At 45.6% G+C, this 22,699-nt stretch overlaps 2 protein-coding genes across 4 annotated transcripts in view; one reads left to right on the top strand and one right to left on the bottom strand.

Moving 5' to 3' along the window:
* Positions 1 to 1,682: 1,682 nt before the first annotated feature.
* On the top strand, positions 1,683 to 2,859 carry LOC106571548 (putative peptidyl-tRNA hydrolase PTRHD1). The gene is made up of 2 exons (XM_014144704.3): positions 1,683 to 1,992; positions 2,274 to 2,859. Exons 1-2 carry the CDS (start codon positions 1,783 to 1,785, stop codon positions 2,442 to 2,444), a joined length of 381 nt encoding a protein of 126 aa, XP_014000179.1. The 5' UTR covers positions 1,683 to 1,782; the 3' UTR covers positions 2,445 to 2,859.
* Positions 2,860 to 3,198: 339 nt separating this feature from the next.
* ncoa1 (nuclear receptor coactivator 1) overlaps positions 3,199 to 22,699 on the bottom strand; it is a 106,981-nt gene continuing 87,480 nt past the window's right edge. For 2 of the 3 annotated variants that reach the window (XM_014144565.3, XM_014144567.3), the window contains 17 exons: positions 20,562 to 20,668; positions 19,873 to 20,050; positions 17,890 to 18,069; positions 17,413 to 17,514; positions 16,743 to 16,883; positions 16,375 to 16,522; positions 15,041 to 16,139; positions 14,166 to 14,541; positions 13,859 to 14,026; positions 13,575 to 13,692; positions 13,256 to 13,424; positions 12,682 to 12,963; positions 10,652 to 10,750; positions 9,888 to 10,275; positions 9,462 to 9,636; positions 8,980 to 9,160; positions 3,199 to 8,776 (listed from right to left, as the gene is read on the bottom strand). In XM_014144565.3, the coding sequence (XP_014000040.1) occupies positions 8,609 to 8,776; positions 8,980 to 9,160; positions 9,462 to 9,636; positions 9,888 to 10,275; positions 10,652 to 10,750; positions 12,682 to 12,963; positions 13,256 to 13,424; positions 13,575 to 13,692; positions 13,859 to 14,026; positions 14,166 to 14,541; positions 15,041 to 16,139; positions 16,375 to 16,522; positions 16,743 to 16,883; positions 17,413 to 17,514; positions 17,890 to 18,069; positions 19,873 to 20,050; positions 20,562 to 20,668 (4,079 nt within the window). In that variant the 3' untranslated portion in view covers positions 3,199 to 8,608. Of the gene's footprint in view, positions 8,777 to 8,979; positions 9,161 to 9,461; positions 9,637 to 9,887; positions 10,276 to 10,651; positions 10,751 to 12,681; positions 12,964 to 13,255; positions 13,425 to 13,574; positions 13,693 to 13,858; positions 14,027 to 14,165; positions 14,542 to 15,040; positions 16,140 to 16,374; positions 16,523 to 16,742; positions 16,884 to 17,412; positions 17,515 to 17,889; positions 18,070 to 19,669; positions 19,838 to 19,872; positions 20,051 to 20,561; positions 20,669 to 22,699 lie in introns of those variants that run through there. The other variant, XM_082961822.1, reaches the window with a different exon arrangement.

Here is a 22,699-nt window from a genome sequence, read left to right on the forward strand (position 1 = left end):
ATCGGCCATTGGACATAAACATTACACAACAAGTTGGAAATCGCAAATTCAACAATGAGTGGTTTGGAAGGAATCAGTGGCTAACTGCAAGCATTGCAAAGCAATCATTAGCCTGCTATTCAGTGGAGTGGCTGTTTGGTCCATAGTCTAAGATTAAGGGCCTCTTTTCCTAGTTTAAAATGATAAACATTCAACATTGGCCATGCTGTCAATGAAGCATGATTTGTGCCACGCTCAAAACAACTGTTAACTTGGCACTGAAAAATCTGACTTTAGTGAGTTCAAGACAACTGGGAACTTGGGGAAAAACAAGCTACGACTGTGAAATAAGTTTTGAACTTTCATCCAACTCCAATTGTAAATCGGGAACTCGGGCCTCTTTCTAGAGCCACGACCTGAAGATCCCTGATGTCATCATGATTCAACCTTTTTTCTTTTTTTTTTGGGGGGGGGGGGGGGGGGTGGACTTCCCAGTTGTCTTGAAAGCACCATAATTGCAGATAATGGTAGATAATAATAAAATTTTGACAAAATCTGCCCACGAAGGACTGCTGCACCACCTTCCTGTTCAAGTGAGCACAGCACAACAAGGTGAGTCCAAAAATGTCTTGTATGCTGCTGTATAAATGATGTAATATGCCAGGGAGATATGTGTACTGTAGCTAAGAAAGTAATACTAATTGTAAGTTGTGCAGTAAGCTGTTGGTAGCCCATGTGCCTCACCCTAATAATGGTCTATTTTCACCTCCTGTTCTGACTTGGTGACGCAAATGTAGCCTATAACCCGTTTTTGAGAAATGTAATCATCGAATATTGGAAGAGCTTTCATTGTCTGCTTATATGCCCCCTTTAATTATCCTGCGGTTCTGACTTGGTGTACAGGGAGAACACTGTAAGAACGGCCATGTTCTGAATTCAGTCACTGTACATTTCAAAAGTGCTGAACAAATAGTTATATTGAAGTCCGTCTTAGCTTGCTCATTAATGTCTGAATCGAAATGACGGATTGCCTCTTACCTGCTTGTCGTCCCCTTATGCCATAGTTTGTACATCTAATCTGTCAGTAGAAACCACATTTGTTTAAGCAAGTGAGCCATATCAGCTGGGTCTTTTTTAAAGGCAGTAAATGAGGCTGAATGAACTGTTTTGCTGCCAGACAAGGCTCCGCTGATAGCCAGGTGTAGCAGTGGTAAGATGTTGGGACAGCTTTATGTAGGCCCTAACAGTTTGTGGACACCGTTTGTCTCCGTTATAGTGCAATTAATGTATTGTTTAGTGTTGTGTCTTTGCTGGCATACATCCCACATTTTTGTTTTGTTTGCCCCAACAATATTTACATGCTAAAATCACCACTGGGCCTGACCCATGCCACCTCGGGATACAGGGCACTGGAGTTTGGATAGCAGTCTTTTCTTTATGGTCCTCCGCAACAGGATTCCTCCATGTGGGACTACAGGTGTCTGTGGTCCTGGCCTGGACAGATGAGGGGAACAAAAACAGGCCAACAGTTAGAGCACAATAATCTCCCTCATTAGCAGATTTGCCTGGCATAAACATCGGTTTCCTGGTCATACATGCAAAAACATGATCATTTGATAACTGGGGTATGAAAGACAAGCTGTCATACAATGCAAGCCTCTTGACATATATTTTAGATAAGGATGTGTCTCGTTCTTTGGCCATAAGGTGGCATACAGTACCTACCCGGAAGATAAATAAACCAGAATTTGAGCAAAGCCAGCGAGATTTTTAGCTGCCTAACGCCACCATTACCGACTGAAGATGGCGGCGTCAGGAACCGCAGCCCCCCGTTGCCTTGTCCAGTATATTGTAGTCCGGTCGGATCTGGTCCATACGTTGTCCTGGCCATTGGGAGCTGTTATATCGCAAGCCTGCCATGCTGCCACCGCCGCCATTCATCTTAACTACAACGATCCAGACACGCAGGAGTACTTGGCAGAATTGGACAGCATGCACAAAGTGGTACTTCAGGTAGTTGGGACTGCTAGCAAGTTTATCAACATTATACTTCTACTAGTGAACTAAATGCTAGTATTTTTCGTAGTGCGCAAACGTGTGGGCAAATTGACTCGGCACATGCGCACAGTTGGCTCATATCAAGCTTCATAAAAGTAGCCTCTCAATACAAAATAATTTGTACGTTTCTTTATGTAATGTAAATATAGTAGGATGGAAGTTATGCAGTGGTATATGATGGGATGTAGAGAAAACTAATGCTTGTGAAGTGATTCTTTCTCATCTGTGTTGGTCAGGCTCTGGACCAGGCCTCCCTGTCCAGCCTGTCTGAGACGCTGACAGAGAAGGGGGTTGCTCATAAGCTGTGGATCGAACAGCCAGAGAACGTCCCCACCTGCCTGGCCCTGAAGCCTTACCCTAAAGACACTGTACATCCTCTGCTGCGCAAGTTTAAACTGTTCAAATGACACAGAGGGACCCCTGTAACATGCATGTGGTGAACGGAGTCTGGACCATCGCTCCACACCAGTTAAGATGTTACTTTTTGGGGGGGGGGGGGGGGGGGGGGGGGGTTGACCTGTGCATCTCGGTGAGGAACCATCATTCAGTGTCTGTGCTTCAGATTCAAAAGGAAAAATCTCACTCTGATAAGCAGTGTATTATCTGTCCTAGAGTAACAGGGAGAATCACTCACTGAACCATCCATAAAATGTCCATTTAAAGAGTGGATGTCTGTCCATGTAATTTGATGTGGCCACATATCTTGTGATTCAATGAAAGGGTGAATTGGTGACAGGTTATGTAAGGTCTTTCTCTAGCTGCTGATGAGTGGAATCTCTTTACAAACATAGTAGATGCAATAAAACATTTTAATGATTCTAATTTGTGTCTTGTATTATTAGTCAGAATAAATAAATTGAGGTTGAAAGAGAATGTAGCTAGTGGCAAAGTCAATTAAGAACAAATTCTTATTTACAATGACGGCCTACACCGGCCAAACCCGGACGACGCTGGGCCAATTGTGCGCCGCCCTATAGGACTCCCAATCACGGCCAGTTGTGAAACAGCCTGGAATCGAACCAGGGTGTCTATAGTGACACCTCTAGCACTGAGATGCAGTGCCTTAGGCTGCTGCGCCACTCGGGAGCCCTAGTGACAGTAATGAAATGAAGAGTGAAGTATATAGTAATAAAATAGAGAATCAACCAACATTACATAACCTGTTTTACACGGTGCTTTTATTGCGATGTGTTGCATTCTCACATTCATGGATGTTATAGATTTGTTAGTCAAAGCATCATTTCCTTTCAAGGTCAGCATCTTCACCTTGGAAAAGCAACAGAGGGACCGAACGCACGAGGTGTATGTGTAGAAGTGTGTAAACTTTGAACTAATCCCAGTCTGAGCAGCCACATACCTCCCAAAAAACAGACAGACAAATAAGACATTTCAGTAGATGCAAAAACTGTTTGTTTTTCAGCCTACAGGGGGGACCCCCTGTAGGTACTGGACCCAGCCTGAGACTGATTGTCTACAATGTCCTAAGAAAAGGTAGGATTTATCCCAGGTATTCCACCTGGACACAGAAATAAAAACATGCATAATTCTTCCAGATACTTCATTCATATTGTCCTACACAGCTGCTCCGATGCCTCTCTAAAAACAAGTTTATACAAGTATAATAAACATAACTGGACAAAATGTGTAAAATATATATATATATATATATATATATATATATATATAGATATATAGATAGATATATACATATATTTATATTAATTTTACAGGGGAAAAAGTGGAACCTCGTTTCAATGAGAAATCATTGCCCTTATAAGTGGAGAGATACAAGCTTTTGAGTTCTCCAACCACAACCAACTTCAGTCTCGATAAGGCAGCACTTACAATACTTGACAAACATCATCAGCAAACAGTTGCTCCAATAATCTAACAGTTGAGAGGTAATATCTGTGTAGGGTAGAGTGCAGTACTCTTATCTAAGGATGTTACTTCTGTATTAGACAGTATGTGATAAGGTGGTGAAGAAATGCAAAAGGTATAGCAGTAAACGTATGTAGGGCTGTTACTGCTTGGTAGGTAATACTAAGCCTAGAAACATATAGAATAGAACTGATGCTACACTATACAGCAGAGTACAATAATTGCAGGGAGCATAGCTGAGGGGGAATGTTTTGAACAGTTGAAGCTGCTGCAAGACAAGACGTATGAGTGTAAGCGAGTTAGTTAGCTGATGGCCGAGGGAAGGGGCAGTGGATCACCTGAAGAAGATACGCATAGTTTAGATTGAGGATCTGTGGCAGAGAGAACTGAAACTACATAGATTAGTAGTAGAGAAAGTACACTTCTCTTTAGTCATCATATTGATGGGCTATACAACCAAGTTCTTTGTTTTTAAGAACCTGAGAAATGACTAGGATTACTAAAGAAAAGTCAAATCAATATTTTACTTTCTAATACATTCAGGGGATTTCCTTTTTTTCTTCCTAATCGTGAAATAGTAATCTGATTTGAACAGTATTCATGATGGCCTGTTTCCTCTTAATAATTCTGATATAAAGTGCAAAACTAGATTGTATTTCTTGCAAATTCCTGGAATATTTAGATATTTAGTAAAAAAGTCATGTAAAATACAGCAAACTTGTTTTATAAAGGTAAAGATAAGAAAATCCTCATTAACATTATCATCAAACAGCGAGGAGCAGTCCTCTATGCAGAAAATATATACAAGAGGCACCTCAAATTTGGTATAAAGTATTCAGCTAAATATTTTTTAATGAGATTCAGTTGATAGATCAGACAATTATCAACACTAGTTTAAGTAAAAAAAAAAAAAAAAAGTTAGGTTGTTTCTTTTCCTTTTCTTCAAGAAACTAATGACTGAAAATACCATGATTTAAATAATTGATTCAGATTCTAGTGTGGCTTTGAATACTTAAATTAGTGTAAAATAAATGCTTTTCGCTAAGGTGCATAGCTAGCTGTTGCAACGTTCTCTCTTCCTGTAAACAATGACAGCACGTCAGGCCATACAATACTTTTTACATCTTTGCTAGGAGTCAATGGCAACAGGGAGAATAAGTTTCTAACTGATCATACTTTGGGAAATTCCAAAGAATACAAGTTACATAAAAATACTATCGCTGATAGGTCACTTGTCAGTATCTTAGGACAAAACGTGTCGAAAAGGAAATAAAGGACAAACAGGCAAAGCACAAACGACCACAAATTAGTAATGTGGTCAAAGAGGAGCTACTACGTATAGGTATGAGACTACTTCATTTTAGAAAATTTAACAAACGCTACATTTTGTCTCATCCAATTGCATGAGGCTTGCATATGATATGAATTAAACATCTTGAAGCTTTGGTCATTACTTCTGAAAATGCAAAAAACTACATCAGGCAATCTACAAAAGCCCACTTAACTACCGAAGCGATGCTTCTCAGAATCCAAGGTTCCACTTTCTCAGATCTGTTTAAACTTTGTGATAACAGGTAAATTAAATAATATGGCCTTTTTAAATTAACCCGTACAAAAAGCCAATCCATGCTGCTTCTCTCTCAGTAAAATCACATTCAGCAGTCGCTAAACCATTCTCTCACATAAAGAGCAATCTGAACAACACCCACAGGAAAACTTGCAGGTATCTAAAAAGAAGAAGAAATCAAATCAGGACATAATCGGTTTCCATCTTAAACACCAGATATACAGTATTAATCACATACATACACACACTCAGTCATATACATCAAAATGAAACAATTTAAAATAAAATGGAAGCGAGTAGTTAATACCACAAACTTGGAGCACTACATTTTGTTGATTCTGAACAAATACATATTCACATTGTCTGTTATATACATGTTAACATGTTGAAGAACCAGTTCAAATATTTACCTTGTACCTGTACTGAATGGACTGTCTTCGCCATTGAGCAGGTCTTGCTTAAAATAATGTCTGTTTGTTAATGAGCGTTGTCTAATGGTGCTTTGAATTTGGCATATTATATCCCAAATGCTAAACAGTTGATATTAACAGATCGGATTAACTTCCACATTTGATGCAGTTCTATTACCACTATCCATACAGAAATGCCTGCTCCTCAACGAGGAGCAAAGGCTGGAGAGAATGTGAAGAAGATGAAGAAAAAAAACACGTTATCCTTTGTAATACTTCTGTGAGTGTGAAACCTTTAGCTGGTACCCCATATAGTACACGTATACTGAAAACAAATGAAATCCTTCCACAAACATTCTGTTATTAATTTGTGTTTCTTACGTGTGTTTTGTAAAGTGTATGTTTATTTACATGAACCAAACAGTGGCTGAGGAATGGCTTTAACCTTGATAAATACGAACTGTTAACCCACGGCCCGTTCAAATACAAAAGAAAAATGTAACATTATCAGAAGAGAAAGAAACTGAAAAACCTCATTTAATTATATATGCAATAGGGTAAAAGCAAAGCAACATTTTAAGTGTCTTAAAATACACAGGAACAATTGGTATGTAAAATCAAGGTTTATTTGTTTCACAAATGTTTTTTTTTCTGTAAAAGTATTCAAATTGGAAATTGTTACCAGCTTTTCATGTCAACTGTAATCGACATCACACGAAATGATCCCATTTCCAGGTTGAATTTGAGTTTGAGTTGTATGGTGAGGATGCCTGAGCCACTGTTTGGGTACAGTATAACGCACACGCACACAGACGCCATTGAAACTGTACATAAAGTGATTCACAAATCCTAGAACATCATAGAACAGTTTGAGTTGGTGTTCAGTTTGAGGTCTCAGGAGGAGGATGGTGATCATGCATGCTATTTCAACTGATCATCCCTAACCCTCCTCGGTTATTAGCTGTGCTCGGGTAATGTTGCACACCTTGTGAAATACCTTGTATATACACAGCAGTGAGACATCTAGTTGGATAATAACAGTTATCCTTTAGAAAGCCTTGTTAATCAGAAATACAGGTACCCGGGATAGAGCAGAGAAGCCAAAGTAGACTTGATTTTTCATTATCATTACAACGTCGCAAAACATTTATTTTGTCTCTTCAATTATGGTTATTGCTTGTTAATAGGTTCTTGTTTACCCCTATAAAAACATTGTGTTTGTTGGCAGGACTTTATGTGAATGAATGTGTATAGTAAATATCAACAGAGGTTAGCGCTGATAGACAGTGTCTGACTGGGCAACAGTAGGTCACATGAGCAGTCAAAAAGAGCTGTAGTGTGCGGCCAGTGGAGTGACATCATCACGGGCAGAGTCGGAGGAGAGAGAGAGAGAGAGAGCTGTGTTTCCAAGACAACACCCCATTCAACATCCATCACTCCTTAGTGAGGAAATTCTACGGTTACTAGCTACAACATATTCATGTCATTGTGTGATATTGATAATCCATTCCTGTTTGTTTTGAGGTTAATTTAAGGATATTGAAACATTCAATGGGATGCCAAAAGAGCAGAGCTAGCCATTTCTAAATCAATCGCAAAAATTCTTATACCAAGATTTTCTTTTTTCACATCACAGAATACAGAGACAGTTTCCCCACCACAACAACATTTAGCAGTGTTACATTTTCATAATGCCAAATGTCGCCTTAAAACATAACTGACATCTTAGACTCCGCAATTTTTTTTAAAGGGGGAAAAAACCTGCAATGAATCGCAATGTATAGTTTGAGCTCAAAATGACAGTTGCTTTTTAGAGTAATTCAATTACGCTTTTGAACGGAAAGTAGATAGTGTGAATTCATCTCATCTTTGCTGGACAATACTACCCAGCTGCAAGGTTTTACATGGAAAAACAACACTGATAGGCCAAAGAGAACCCATTGTGGCTCGTATTCACAGATGCTGGGGAGAAAAATGTGTAGGACAGACAGTTAGTTTGACAGTCAGGTAGTTTGAAAATGCCCTCCCAGGAAAGACAGTGTTGCCAACTGAACAGAGCAGAGCAGTCTCCCATCCCATCCTGGCCGTGATGCTTGTTGTCCTGACGACGCAGATGACGAGAACAGAAAAACAAAAACGAGAGCTGGGAACTTCCTCCCATCAGGCACTGCAGTGGAGAGAGCCAGTCAGTCACAGATCCAGCTGAAACTGAGCTTTCCATTGCAGAGGTTAAAAACCTAACATTCTTAAAACGTTGTCCCCACAACATCGCCCCACCTGCCCCGCGCGAGGCAAAAAGGCGAGACGACGGATTAACCACCCAAAGCTGAGCTCAGCTGCACGCTGCTCGCACTCCCAAAACGTACTGCTGCGACGGCCTGATGGAACGGGCCAATAAGAAACCAGGTCATCGTTTGACGACCGCGACGACTTGGCAAAACGGGAACCTGATTCCTTTCTCAGAACAGGAAGCAGACTTTTAGTTGAAAGTAGGTAACCAGGAATGAGTGCTGAACGATCGTTGCGGTCTTACGGTTCGGGCTGAGGCTGTCAAACAGGTAGACAGACATGCTGTAACCTGGACCTCAGTCTCCCTCCCAGGGCCTTCCTAACCGGTCCAGCAGGTAGCTGTCTAAAACCAAAGGTGAAAAAGAAAAGAGGTTGTGGTGGTCTATGGAGAACCTTTCCGCTGGCAGGCAGCTGAGCTGAGGAGTCACTCTGTGAGGAGCTGCTGGAGGAGGCTCTTCTGCTGGGACTGGCTGCTCTGAGGCCCCTGGGGGCCTTTCTGGGGGCCTATGGACCCCGGCTGGTTTAGGTAGGAGTCGCTGCCTACCAGGTTCACCGTACACTGGACGTCGGCAAACACTTGAACCTGCTGTACCTGATGAGGAGAGGAGGGAGAGAGGACATCAGTGGAGAAAGGAGGGAGAAGAACAGAAGGAAATGAAAGTGGTAGGAGAGAGCCTTAGTGAAATGGTTCACCACAACAGTTTTGGTCAAATGGCAGCTTGGATGGTCTGTTGCTGCTTTTCTACTCGACGACTTCTAAGTTGCGGCGGCTGACTTCAGGTGTGGCACCCTCACCTGATCGTTACACATGGAGTTGCCAAGGTTACTGTTGCCCAGGCCAACGGGTGGTCCCATGGGTGGTAGTGAGCCCACACCCCCTGAGCCTCCTGCCATTGACACGGTGATACTCATGTTGTTGTAGACCCCCTGTTGCCCAAAGGCCTGGGGCGTCGTCTGACCAGACTGGCTGAATAAGCTGACACACAAGACAGAAATCAAAGTCATGATACCAGTGGTTTTATGTACACTCCTCTTTCAGCTGCTATATCTGGTCATTATAACTACTAAGACAATATATAGACTTCAAAGAATGAACCACATCTGGTATAATGTTACATAAGCGCTTGTTAGAAAGAATTCTCTAAGAAACAAACAGGTAATTATTATGTAATAATGATGTAGTAACCATCTGACCGTGTCATTTCTATGTAGATGCCAAGTCAATAATGGGCTATGCAATTTACACGTTTACACAGGCATGGCTCTGGCCACCTCACCTGCTGCCGCCCATGCCAGCTTGCTGCCAATTCTTCATGTCAGGTGACTGGTACCCAGGAGGGGGCTGGGCCTGCTGGAGCAGAGGACTCTGGGAGGTGGAGTTCTGAGGGGACAGCAAGGGGCTGGTGGGGCTGAGCTCTAGAGGGAACGAGGGGTCTCCTTGCTGGACCATACCTTTGAGGAAAAGGACAGAAAGATAGTGTTAGAACATTCTAGAGTCTAAACAATTTTTATATTGATATTTGTCAGCAGCACTGTATTCCATTTTCTATGGATCCTGTCTGCAAACTACTTTATATCACATTTTGATATTGACAATGTCAGCACATTGTACTGACAATTCCTGATGTTTTCGAGACAGAACCACCAACCAGACATAATCTAACAGTGATTATGGTGGATACCTAGGTAGCCTAGTCACTCACCTGGTCCTCCAAACTGCTGGAAGAGCCCAGGCTGGACCGCCGAGTTCACCACCCCCCCAAACTGTCCCTGCATCCCACTCATCATGGCTGAATGGTTGCCCATGGGGCCCAGGCCCGACAGCTTGGGGTCCAGGGGCCCTCCCATGGGATTGAAGAGGCTGGGAGAGCTGGGTGGGTTTCCTGACATTGGGCTGTAGCCTGGAGGGTAGCTAAACTGTTGTTGCTGTGTCAGCGGTCCTTTTTGTCCCCTGGTGGCCCCAATAGGCCCCCCGTTCCCCATGCCTTGCCTCATCAACATGACCTTCTGCTGCAGGAGCTGCCTCTGGCGGTGCTGGAAGCTGTAGAGCTCCCGCTGCCTCTGGGCCAGCATCTGGGCATTTAGAGGAGGCTGCAGGGAGAGAGAGAGAGAGAGGATAGGGGACTTATAGGAGACACCTTCTGTCCGCAAAACAGCCCTCACAACATTCATGCATAGATTCCCAAATGACCTATACCATTTGAAATAGACCGGAAGGTACTTCCTTCAGAGAGAGGGAGATGGACGGACAGAGAAGAGAATCAGGCACTTTGTTTTTGTGCCAATAACTCAGTATAACTAGCTATGATGCTTAGGACTTACTCAATACACACCATGCCGAAAGAGAGAGAGAAACAGAGTAAGAGAAAAGGATTGGAGACAGAGAAAAACAATTACGAGAACAAGAGAGAGAAGGAAGCGTGAGGACAGGATTGATGGTGATTGTGAGTTCCCCAGAAACACTCACCTGTGAGGGTATATGAGGCTGCTGCACTCCCTGACGCATCCCCATGGCAACGTGAGCTCCCCCTGGGAACTGGCTCATGGCAGCCAGCCTGTTCTGCAGCTGGCAGAGAGAGAGCGAGAGGGGAGTGAGTCACACGACTGATAGAGGAGAGGAGGGAGGGAGTGGAGAAACAATAGAGGGAGGAGAGGAGGAAGGGAGTGGACTAAGTGAAGAAATGATAGAGACGAGAGAGGAGGAGTGAGAGCAAATAGAAGGAAAAGACGGGATTGAGATTTAAAAAAATGGGACTGATGAGTGAAAAGTGTGTGAAAGAAAAAGCTCATGAGAAGAGAACTGATAGAAAGGAAACGGGAGATGGGAACTCAACATCTGATCAGGAGACGTGTGTTAAAGACTAATAAAGAGGACCAGGAATGAGAACAAAGGAGTTGTGCTGAAATCCAGATTCTTAATATCCTTTACTTTGCCATGAGGTCTTTTAAATCAACATGAACAGCTAGCAGAAGAAGCACTAAAGTCCTAATAATAATATGCAGAGACTGCTGTGTGGGAACCGTGAGTAAGAGCAGCATGTATGAGGGGAGCGGGATGGAGAGACCTTGAAGGAAGAAAAAAAAAGAAAAAGGGAGAGATGTGAGCCACGTTTGTGTGGGAGCAGGCTGACAACACATCAGGAGGTCTCTCTCTCTCTCTCTCTCTGTGTGTGTGTGAACGGAGTTACATATAGAGCAAAAAGGATAATAAACAATCAATCCCAGTGAATATACAGCACATACAGTACTCTCCTACCATAGATGGGCTTGTAGCAGCCATTTAGTTCCCATGTGTTTGTTCTGCTGTACCATAATGGAGCATCGGAGGTTCTCTTCCTCACATGACCATCCATTTCACCACGCTAGCTAGCTCTGCATAGCCACACAACACAATGGCACATTAACACAATGCAGGGCTGCCCGGGTTGGGCAGGAGGGAGATTTACTATTGCCAAGCCAGTGTTTAACAAGTGCTGGCTCTGACTAGGATTAAAAGGCAACGCTGCGTGATACAGGCTTCATTAACGTAAACAAGGCCTGTTAAAACTCACCTCCCTCCTGTGTAGAAGAGAGGAGGGAATCAACTACGCCCACGTTAGAAAGATGGACCAGGGGAGTGGGCCAGCCTGGGTAGGTAACTCTGTTCCTCTTGAGCAGCGGTGTCATGGTTTAATTCATATTTAACAAAAAATATAAACCCAACATGTAAATTGTTGGTCCAATGTTTCATGAGCTGAAATAAAATATCCCAGAAATGTTGTGCAGAAATGTGTTTATATCCCTGTTAGTGAGCATTTCTTCTTTGCCAAGGTAATCCATTCACCTGACAGGTGTAACATATCAAGAAGCTGATTAAACAGCATGAACATTACACAGGTGCACCTTGTGCTGGGGACAATAAAAGGCCACTCTAAAATTTGCAGTTTTGTCACACAACAGAATGCCACAGACATCTCAAGTTTTGAGGGAGCGTGCAATTGGCATGCTGTCTGCAGGAATGTCCATCAGAGCTGCAAGAAAATGTAATGTTCCTTTCTCTACCATGTGGAGGTCCTGGGCTGCCTCCAACGTCGTTTTAGAGAAGTACGTCTAACCGGCCTCAAAACCGCAGACCACGTGTAACCACGTCAGCCCAGGACCTTCACATCCGGTTTTTCACCTGCGGGCTCGTCTGAAACCAGCTACCCGGACAGCTGATGAAACTGAGGAGTATTTCTACATTTTTACATTTACATTTTAGTCATTTAGCAGACGCTCTTATCCAGAGCGACTTACAGTAATAAAGCCCCTTTGAGGGGAAAACTCATTCTGATTGGCTGCGCCCATGCCCATTCATTTCAAATGACTGATTTCCTTATATGAAATGTAACTCAGTAAAATCGTTGAAATGGTTGCGTTTATATTTTTGTTCAGTATAGTTTAATCTGGTGTGTTAGTGCTGGGTTGGAACAAAAGTCTGCAATCCCTAATGTACCCGCTCTGCCCAGCCCATCCTACCTGCTGTGGGCCCTGCAGCCTCTGTTGCAGCTGTAACCTCAGCTGGTTGGGCGGCAGTCGGAGCTGGTTGGCAACGCCAGGCGCTCTACCCATGCCCCCGGGGAAGGCCCCCCTGGGTGCCCCGAAGACCCCCATACCCTGCCCCATCTCTGGAGGGAACTGGGCAGGGGAGCCAGTGCTGAACTGAGAGGGGTAGCCAGGCAGCTTGGGATCCATGGAGATGGGGGTGGCGGCAGGGGGCTGGGAGGGAAACCGTTGAGGGGTGGGGTCAAAGCAGCCGCCCTAGGGAGAGGAATGGATAGGGTCAATACTGGGTTAATTACAGTCCAACAAACTCTCCAGGACCAAACGAATCATTACGTGAAGCATGTATTGATGATTGCACTACTGTACTGGAGAGTAACGATTCTGTGGTGCTTTGGACAGGAATTTAAATTCCCTCTATATTTAGCTCTCATTCTGCTCTGCAGTGTAGTAGAATCAGGTTGTATGACAGTGCCTGTCCTCTTATATAGATAACACTTGAAAAAGGCTAACGTAATCTACTATCATTCTCCTCCTCCTGTGATCTCACCTGCACCAGCTTGTCGATGCCCAGAGCTCGGTCCAGCTCTGCCAGCTCGCTCTCGTCCGTCCCACTCAGGAAGGACACCAGCTGGTCCAGGAGGGCCTTCTCATCGTTACGACCCTCTGGGGTGGTGGGGGGGCACAGCAGCTGGTCCAGTGGGCACGGGACACACTGCCTGCTCCACACACAGGGGGAGTCAGGAACATGGGAGTCTGTGCATTCAATGTAAGGATGTGGAAGGTTTGGTTCTGTGTGCGTGTGAATTGGAATGTGAGCAATGAGGAATGTATGTGTCTCTGTGTCCACAAAGAAGTACTGTACTCACTCCTGAGGGGAGGCCAGAGAGGCTTGCACGGGGTTTCCTATGCCTCCATCAAAGGACAGAGAGTCAGTCAGGGCCAGGGGCCGGAACTGCTGAGAGTCCGTCTCCATCTTAGACAACCCTGAAGGGCAGCACACACAACTCTTAATGAACCCCCATGAAACAAACAACTTACACATAGATTCCATATTATTCTGTAATCATTGTGTAATTTCCAACTATTTTCAGAAATGCCCTATAGATATTTAACTGAGGATTGTTTGACATGAGCATATTCTAGTTCATACCGGTGTTGGAGTTGAACGAGTTCATGGGTCCAGGCTCTGTGTAGGGGCTGCTGCTGTCTTTCGGTGTCTGGAAGGGCTCCCCTTGTCCCTGTCCCTGGCTTGGGGTGGTGGGGCTGCAGAAGTCAAAGTGTGACTGGTTCTGCAGGCTGGAGGAGCCATCCGTGAGCCCTGCACAGACACAAACAGACACACGGTCAGGATCAGTCCTTTCCTGGGTGGCTACGCGGAAAATGAAGACAGGCAGCAGACAGTGGGGTGACCCACTATGGTGACCCCTCACCCTTGACCCCCCTAATCCCAGCTGTACCTTGGCTTGGTGTTCCGGGAGGCTCCCTCTTCACGCTCATGGCTCTGGGAACGTTGGCCTCGCTGGGCTGGAGTAGGGTAGGGGATTGAAGCTGGTTCTGGGGTTGGAGATGGGTAGGGGACTGGAGAGGGGACTGAAGAGGGTTCTGAGGCTGGACCTGAGTAGGGGACTGAAGTTGGGGTTGAGGTTGGGAGGGGGACTGAAGCCGAGGCTGTGGAGGTGACTGGAGCCGAGGTTGAGGTTGGGTCTGGTGGCTATGGGACGACAGGGCCTGAGGGTCACCCTTCTCCTCGCTGCCCTGCTTGGCCCCAGCGGGGCCCCTGAGGGTGGGCAGCAGCTGGCTGAGAGGGTCCAGGTCAGCAGGTCCACTGGGGAACTAAGAGAGAGGGAGCAGGGCAAAGAATGAAAGGACGGGAAGGGGGGAGACAGGGACAGGGAGAGAAAGCAAAGGTCAAAGAACTTCAAAGTCTGCCGCTGGAAACTCTGTGCTGGGGAGAGACAAAGTCCTAGAGGGGCCACAAATGAACACAACTAGCTCCTGATATAAGAGGGCAGTGAGGGAGTGTTACTATGCGCTCAACGTAAATAGAACAAATACAGCAGCGAATCACATGCTCCCTTTAGAAGGCAGCAACAGCATGCACTCAGGCAGCCCGCCAGCAAGGCACTCTCACGTTCCAGACACTGTGACAACCACAACAACAGGGATATCCAGAGTTACATATCCAAAGTCCCCAACCCTAAAACCTAACCCTATTCCTAACCTTAACCCCAAACTTAAACTGTCTGAAAGTTCAGCATGTCTGGGACGTGATCTTGCCAACTCTGGATACTACTGGCACTGTGTATGAGGGGAGTAGGGCTGCAGACAATACCGGGTCTCTGGGCGGCCTGCTGTCTGCAGGGCTGGGTTTGGGTTTGGGGCTGGCGCAGGCTGCAGCACAGGGTGTAGTGTCCCCGGTGGCCCTCTTCTCAGTCTTGACCCGGACCGTCTGCAGGCTGAGAGCGGCCGGAGGGGGCAGGTCTCTCAGGTCCTTCTCATCCGTGTCCAGGAGGAAGCGCAGCAGCTGGTGGTCCTGGGGGGTGGTGGGGGGTCCGTTGGGGTTGGCGGTGGCAGGGCTGGCAGGAGGCTCCTTCTTGATCTCAGACTCCTTGCCGTTGCTGCCCTCGGCTGGGCTGCTGTCCTGCAGGAGGCGGTGGAGGATCTTGTGGCGCTCCGTCAGCGTGCTGTGGGAGGCCGGGCACTGAGGGGTGGAGGTGGGTGTGTTGGGGTGGGTGTTAGGAGCGGTGTTGTTGGGGTCCCCAGGCGGCCCCACTCTGCCATTGTCCAGGAGCTGGTTGAGTTTGGGGTTACCCCCCAGGTACTCTCCTCCCCCACCTCCTCCTTTTCCCTCAGGGGGCTTGGCGGGGGGAGGGCGCGTTGGGGAGCTGGTGGGGGTGCTGGCCTTCCTCTGAGGTAGAGGGGAGGGCAGAGAGAAACCCAGGGGGGTCCCTGCTCCACCGTCCCCACCAGAGTGGTGCCGGCTGAGGATTCCACCGCCCCCGCCACCACCTCCACCTCCTAAGGCCCCTGCCGGAGAGTGCAGACCAGGGGTGGAAGGGGAGAAGGGGTTCCCTGGGACGCGCGGGCTGCCGCCCAGCCCCGGGCTGCCCCTGGGGGGCCTGGGCGACATGAATGAGGTAGGGATGGCTGTGAGGGGACTGCCCAAGGGTGAGGGGCTGTTGACCTGCTGAGGACACAACCGGTTGGGCGTCAGGTACCCTGCTGAATGGCTGGTGGGTGTGGTGGGGGCGGTGGTGCCGGAGCTGTTTCCGTTGTTGAGATGGAGGCTCGAGGTAGGGCCTGGGGCTTGGCTGGCCTCGATGCCCGCGGGTAGGGCAGAGGAACGGGAGGGGTGGGAGGGAGCAGGGCTCCCATGGGTCAGTAGAAGGCTGGAGTTAGTGTTTTCCTGAGAGCTAGCAGTGTTGTGTTCCCTACAAGAGAAGGAAAACATGAGCAAAACATCAGCTGGGTGAGAGAAATATTCGGGAAAAAGTATTGTTTGTTTATATCATTGGCACAAAAACACATTCCCATCAGCCAATACTATCCTATAAAATTCCTACCCTTGCAACCATCGTTGATTGGCAATAAAGTAATCAATTCTACTTGTTCCACATGACCTGCCAGTGTGTGTGTTCTCCGTGCCTGCACGGTTGTGTGTGTTACCTGTCAATAGTGTGAATGCCCATGATGAAGGGCTGAACGTCGGATTTGGGGGGGCAGCAGAACTTGCAGCGGGTCTGAGCGCTGAGGGGGGTCCCGTCGCTCAGGTTGAACTGGTAAAGAGGGCTGATGGCCGTGCCATGGGTCATCACTGGTAACACGCACATGCACAAACAACAATTGGCCTACTTATCATTGTGGCTTACTTTTAAGGAGAAAAAACATATATGTTTTTGCAATGGTACCACACTGTACTTTGTTATTACAGTTTCATTATTGAGAAATGTGCAGAAAGTTTCTTTCCCCTCTCCCTTCCTCTCCCCCCTACTCTTCCTCATCCTCCACTTCTTTCCCCCTCCCCCTCTCCTCACCCTCGTGGAGCAGCTTCTTGGCGTGGGAGGGATCTTTCCCCTGTGGCTGGAAGAATGCGTAGATGCACTTCCTGACCAGGTCCTCCCAGCCTGGTCGCCCCGTCGCCCGCAGAGCACTGGTCTCTATGGAGATGATTTTCCCTGGAGATAAACAGACACACACACACACAAAACACACATCTGTAACCAGAGATACTGAGGCTCGGTGATGAAACCCAGATGGAGTTACATTATGAGGTCAGACTTAGAGCTCCACAATGATACAAAATACATATTGTTTTTTGCCACATTGTGGACCACTCAAAGTGAGTTTTGAGACACTCAGATGTAAATGGCGGTAGTAGTGAGAGCTGAAACGCTGTCCTTTTCTTTCCTCTCTAGGTAGGTTTACCAACAAGTCTGTTTATTGTGCAACACTCTAGTTAGTCCACCTTCTGGAGCAACACTCTCTAGTTAGTCCACCTTCTGGAGCAACACTCTCTAGTTAGTCCACCTTCTGGAGCAAGACTCTCTATTTAGTCCACCTTCTGGAGCAAGACTCTCTATTTAGTCCACCTTCTGGCACAAAAAGAAAGCTCTCTAATCCACACATTGGAGTGTGTGTGTGTATGGAGTGTTTGTGTGCCAACAGCAGTTGCGAGGTAAAAGGTGAGAGGTCAGGGGTTAATACCTGTGGGATCCTGTTTGGTGATGAAGGACTCAGTGCTGATAGCGGGGAGCTGCTGGGGGCGGGGCATCCGACAGGCTATGCAGATCAGGCAGGTCTGCAGGTCTGGGCAGAACACCAATCAAAGGTCAGAGTTAAGACTGACAGGTGTGTGTGTGTTGTGTGACTGTGTGTGTTCGTCGTAATACGCAGGGCGTCACTGTGTCGAACTCTATCCCTCCAATATGGCTCAGGGCTAGCTAGGAGGACAAGGTAAAGACCAGCGTTCTCATGTCGCTGCTGCACCTTTTTCAATGTGTATGTAAACGTCTGTGTGCAGAAGTGGCATGTATCTGTATGTCTGTGTGTTTATGTGTTCATGTGTATATATGTATGCATCTGTGAGTGTACATGTGTGTGTGTGTGTGTGTGTGTGTGTGTGTGTGTGTGTGTGTGTGTGTGTGTGTGTGTGTGTGTGTGTGTGTGTGTGTGTGTACTCACCATCTCCCTCGTCCTGCATGGCTTTGGGCTGGGAGACAGTAAAGCACTGCATGATGTCGTACTGCTGCCGTGCCTCCTGGTTCTCTGAGTCCACCTCGTCAGGGGGCCTCTTCAGCATCCGGCAGTTAAACGTGTGACTGTTCCTCCGGCCCTGCTCCTGGGGCCACGGCACCCCGTTGACTACACACACGCAAGTAATGGTATAGACACACACACAAATCATTAGGAATGGGGACACAGAGACAGGTAAACCAATGCGTGTGTGATGTAATAATAATGGCTTGAAAAGAGACAGGAATGACATATGGGGTAGAGAGACAGATACAAAATATATACAATATAGACAAGAGAAGAGGGGGGAGAGAATAAGCAAGACAGAAAACAGTAGTGAGTGACCACGTTTACATGTGCACAGTATTCCGGATAGTTGCTAATGTCCTGCTTAAATTCTCATTCGGGAGAAGCTGTTTACATGCACCTTTGATATCCCGCTCTAGAGTATCCCTGTAGGCATGAATAAACAGAATATTACTCATTTAAATTCCTATGGGTTAAATGGAATAGTAACTGAAATCAGGACTGTTGGCATATAACCGCTCACGTGTAACGCTGCGTGATAACCTTTACTATTAACTCCTGCAGAATTATGCATTTATTGCAGTAAAACGATACAATATATACTTTTGTCTCAGGAACAGGAGTGGAGAAATATGATTTCTTTCTTTCAGCATCTCTTGAGAAAATGCAAATGTGCGTGTAATGTGTTATCTTTGACACTGTTATGCAAGCAGACGGTATTTTAACCATACACAACTAGCAGCCAAGACCAACTGAAGTCTTTTCAGAAACGTTTTCTCAGCTCTTCATTTCCTTAAAACCAGTCAAACTGATGACATTTGGACATTTTGCACAGGTTCAATCTTTCCACTGTTTTGGAGTTATTGCGTTTTCCTCCCGGTCCCTAAACGAAACAGACAACTTTACCGGTGTTAACTAGATTACTAATGCATTCATTCTATCAACGTAAGACATTATTCTGGTAAGCACTACTTTATTTAGTCTTCTGGGGCAACAAGTTATGACAGAAGAGAAGCTGCTTATATCTAACTATAGTTGGCAAACAAATGGCCTACCAAATGTCGGAAATTATAAGCAGAAACTTAATTTGAATTATAGTAAATGAATTATAGTAGGCTAAATTATTATGGTGGATTGAACTGTTTGAAGTGATATGTTTGACAGTCAGATGAAAACACCATCACACAACACCGATGATATGCAAAACTGAGCCTGCGCAGACCACAAAAACAACAATAAACAGGATACGATTTTTACACCCCACAGTATCCCGTCTTAGATCAGCACGTCCCAGGCATCTTATCTGGGTTTCTCTTAACTGGGATACAAGCTTTTTAGGGTTATTGTAAACGGGATATGACGTTTATATGCGTCAACTCAAAAACAGAATACTTAATAATAACGGGATATTGGTGTGCATGTAAATGTGGTCACTATGTAGTGAGAGTTTAAGCTGAAGACAGGCAGGTAGATAGTAGCTAGTTGACCTGTTCATCTCTGCTTACAACCCATCCTGTCTGGCCTGGCCTATATAGAGAGGAATTACTAGGGGCTTCACGGGACACAGACCCTTTCATGTCTCCTGGTTACTATGCTCTTATAGCTGTCACGTGATCTGGCTGCTTCATACTGCATGATACCATGCCTATAGTAGAGATTCCTCTCTTACCTCCTCTCCATCCTCTTTGTCTTTCTCTCTTACCCGTCTTCCCTCTATCATGTTCTTCTTCATCTCCTTTCCTTCCTCATCTCCTTTCTCTTGTCCTTGTCACACTGCTCGACTTCCTCTTCTCTTCCTTTCTACTTCTCTCTATTCCTCTGTCTGATTCCTCCCCCTCTCTCTCGCCCTCCTCTCCTTCCTTCACCATCCTCTCGTCACGTCCCCTCCCCTCCTGTCATCCTCACCGAGGCTCTTGGGCAGCAAGTTGCGGATGAACTCATTGTGGTCTCCCACGTGGAGGATGCTGTACACGCTGGAGGTCATCAGCTCTTCCTGGGCGTAACCTAGGTAACCCGTCACATTCTCTGACACAAACACGATCCGGCCCTCACGGTTGACCACAAAGAAGAAGCCGTCCAGGGCCTGGCCCGAAACAGAGGGAGGGACAAAAGAGGAGTGAAACAGACACCTCCGGAGGAAGGGGAACACACAAAGAGAGCAGGGGGACTTCAGCCTTTCTCTCTCTCTCACAGCCCCAGCCTCAGCCAGGGGGAAAGTGTGCCAGGAACTAACGTGGAAAGCATAATGACACTGGGCCTGGGAACCATACAGAGTCACTGAATCACTCTGGACAAAACAGAGAAAATACTGAAGACAGAGAGATTAGAACAAAATTGCAGTTGTCCCCGAAAATTGCATTTTTACCCCAAAAATATCCACAACAAACTTTATGTAAATTTACTGTGAGCAGATGCACTGTAATTACTATGCATTCATTTACTAATGAGCAACCAAAAATATGATTATATTTTAATGAAAGAGTACCTGTGCTTAGAAAGCAGCATGACTAAATGATCCAATCAATGGATAAGTGGATACTTCCTGTGTCTGTCACTGAAATTCAAATTCCACCAAGCTTTATTGTTTCACTCACCTCGAGCAGCAGCGGCCCCAGAGCCTCTTTCTCCACCATGCCCTGACTACTGGACGAAATGTCGCTCCTCTGCACCTTGTCCTCTGGTGATATTAGAGACGCTTTCTCTGCAGGGGACAAACACAGAGATCTTAGGAACAGTTCCAAAAAAAGGGGGACTGAACTTGGGGTGATCAGCCATCGCTAGCACGCACGTTTAGTCTTCTTTATTTTACTGACATCAAACATTATACAGGCATTATGCAATTACATAGCAATTCTAAGTAATAACTCTTAAATAGCTTGTTACATAAGTTATTCCCCTCATAATGACTGTATTTCATACAGAATAATGAACATTGTGGACTTCTGCTGAATTGTGTTCTGATGACATCAGCCCCGATCAAAGGGTTAGGGGGAATCAACGCAGCCCTTGACTACAGCATATTGTAAATCTACTGTACTGTTACTGTACAGCAGCAGAAGCCAACAACTGGAAGTTTGAGTGAAACAGCCTGTTTATTCTGGCATGGACACCAACGAACACTGCTTTGAGGAGTACTTATAATTAAACCATGTACTGTAGATGCATATCCAATGTCAAAAACTCTTAAAAAGCTATTCAACAATGACCCAAATCTCTTCTTGGACCTGGTGTATTGATCTTACAGTTTCAGTCAAGGTTGTAAGAGAGTGATGAGGAGAGTGGGAGGGAGGGAACCATGGAGGAGGAGAGAGAGGAATAGTGGATCTGTGGATTGTCCAGTGATAAATGTTGTTTCTCTTCCAGATCAATGAGCTGATGAGGTTCTGGCGGGGACATAGAGAGAGACAGTGATCTGAGAGATGATGATTGGTGTCTGAGGCCAGCAGGGTAGAATACAGTACTGAGCTGGATCAGACAGACAGAGACAGAGACAGAGAGACAGAGAGAGAGAGAGAGAGAGAGAGAGAGAGAGAGAGAGAGAGAGAGAGAGAGAGAGAGAGAGAGAGAGAGATAGATAGATATGCCAGACTATCCATCACAGGACATTACTATACTGTAGGCCTGACTCCTCCTCTCCTCACTCCCTGGGCTCATTGCCATGGTAGCAGTCTTGGCCTGGTCTTTGACCCCTGAACTAGTCACACAGAAGGTCACGATGGGAGGGATGTCAGCACACAGAGCTCACTATACTGACCTGTCCCCACCAAGTAAGCAAACAACCAAGAGCTGGAAGAGAGGCCAGGGAAGAGATGAGAGGATAAAGAGATACTATAAAGAGAGGAAGGAGAAGGAGAGGAAAAGAGGAAGAGAGAAACAGAGGTACTTTCCCTTTATCCCCGACTGGTCTCTCTTCTCCTGGGAGAAAAAAAAAACTGAAGAGTGTATATTTATCAAGCACGGTCTGGCTGGTGGCCAGGTCTTAAAATAAGGGTGGCGAGTGAGCACATCACTGTGAATTACACTCGGTATTCCAGGAGGCCAAGAAATGAAACCAAAAACACAAAGCCGTGATTAGGTTATTGACAAAACAACCAGGGCTGGGTGAGGACTTTACGGCCTGGGACATTAATATCCTGCAGCGGGCCTGCCTGTTGGGACACTGCTGTATCACTAGATAGCTACTGTACCACTGTTTAAACCAGAGCAGGGTTATAATAATAATAAGATGTTCAACAACTGCACATATTAAGTTTGCAAATGCATACTGAAATGTATATTTACAAGGCAATTCCATTTGTTTGGAATTGGTCTGGCTTCGAGACGTGTGTATTTTTCTCCTGTTGAGGATGTGATTTTCTTCCCTAAAATACATAGCTAAGTAACACATACAGATGTAAGATCTTAATTTGATCACCCTGTTGCAGGACTTTCTTGCATTTAGGAATTATTTTACTTATAATGTATTTGAGGTTTAAAGGGTTAAGTAGCATAAATGTAACCACATGTAACATATAGATTTGCATTAGTATACACTCCAAAAGTACCAATTCAAAGTCCCAATTTTTTTGTTATTACATAAAACCGATCAGAATTCCGCAAGTCATGTCGGAAAATGTTTTTCCCGGGGTGTGATGTAATATGGGCATGCCAGCCTATTCCCTATAATCTAAACTCCAACAGAAATAAATTAAAATGTATAACTTCAAATGAATCCAAATTGTTTGCACTCATG

The sequence above is a fragment of the Salmo salar genome, chromosome 15 (assembly GCF_965601325.2).
Source record: "Salmo salar chromosome 15, fSalSal1, whole genome shotgun sequence".
NCBI classification, from domain to species: domain Eukaryota; kingdom Metazoa; phylum Chordata; class Actinopteri; order Salmoniformes; family Salmonidae; genus Salmo; species Salmo salar.

Bases quoted from the DNA above. Each gene is read 5' to 3' on its own strand.
- LOC106571548 (XM_014144704.3), top strand. From the start codon at position 1,783: ATGGCGGCGTCAGGAACCGCAGCCCCCCGTTGCCTTGTCCAGTATATT. The intron at 1,993-2,273 runs GTAGTTGGGACT...TGTGTTGGTCAG, and splicing joins TGCACAAAGTGGTACTTCAG to GCTCTGGACCAGGCCTCCCT.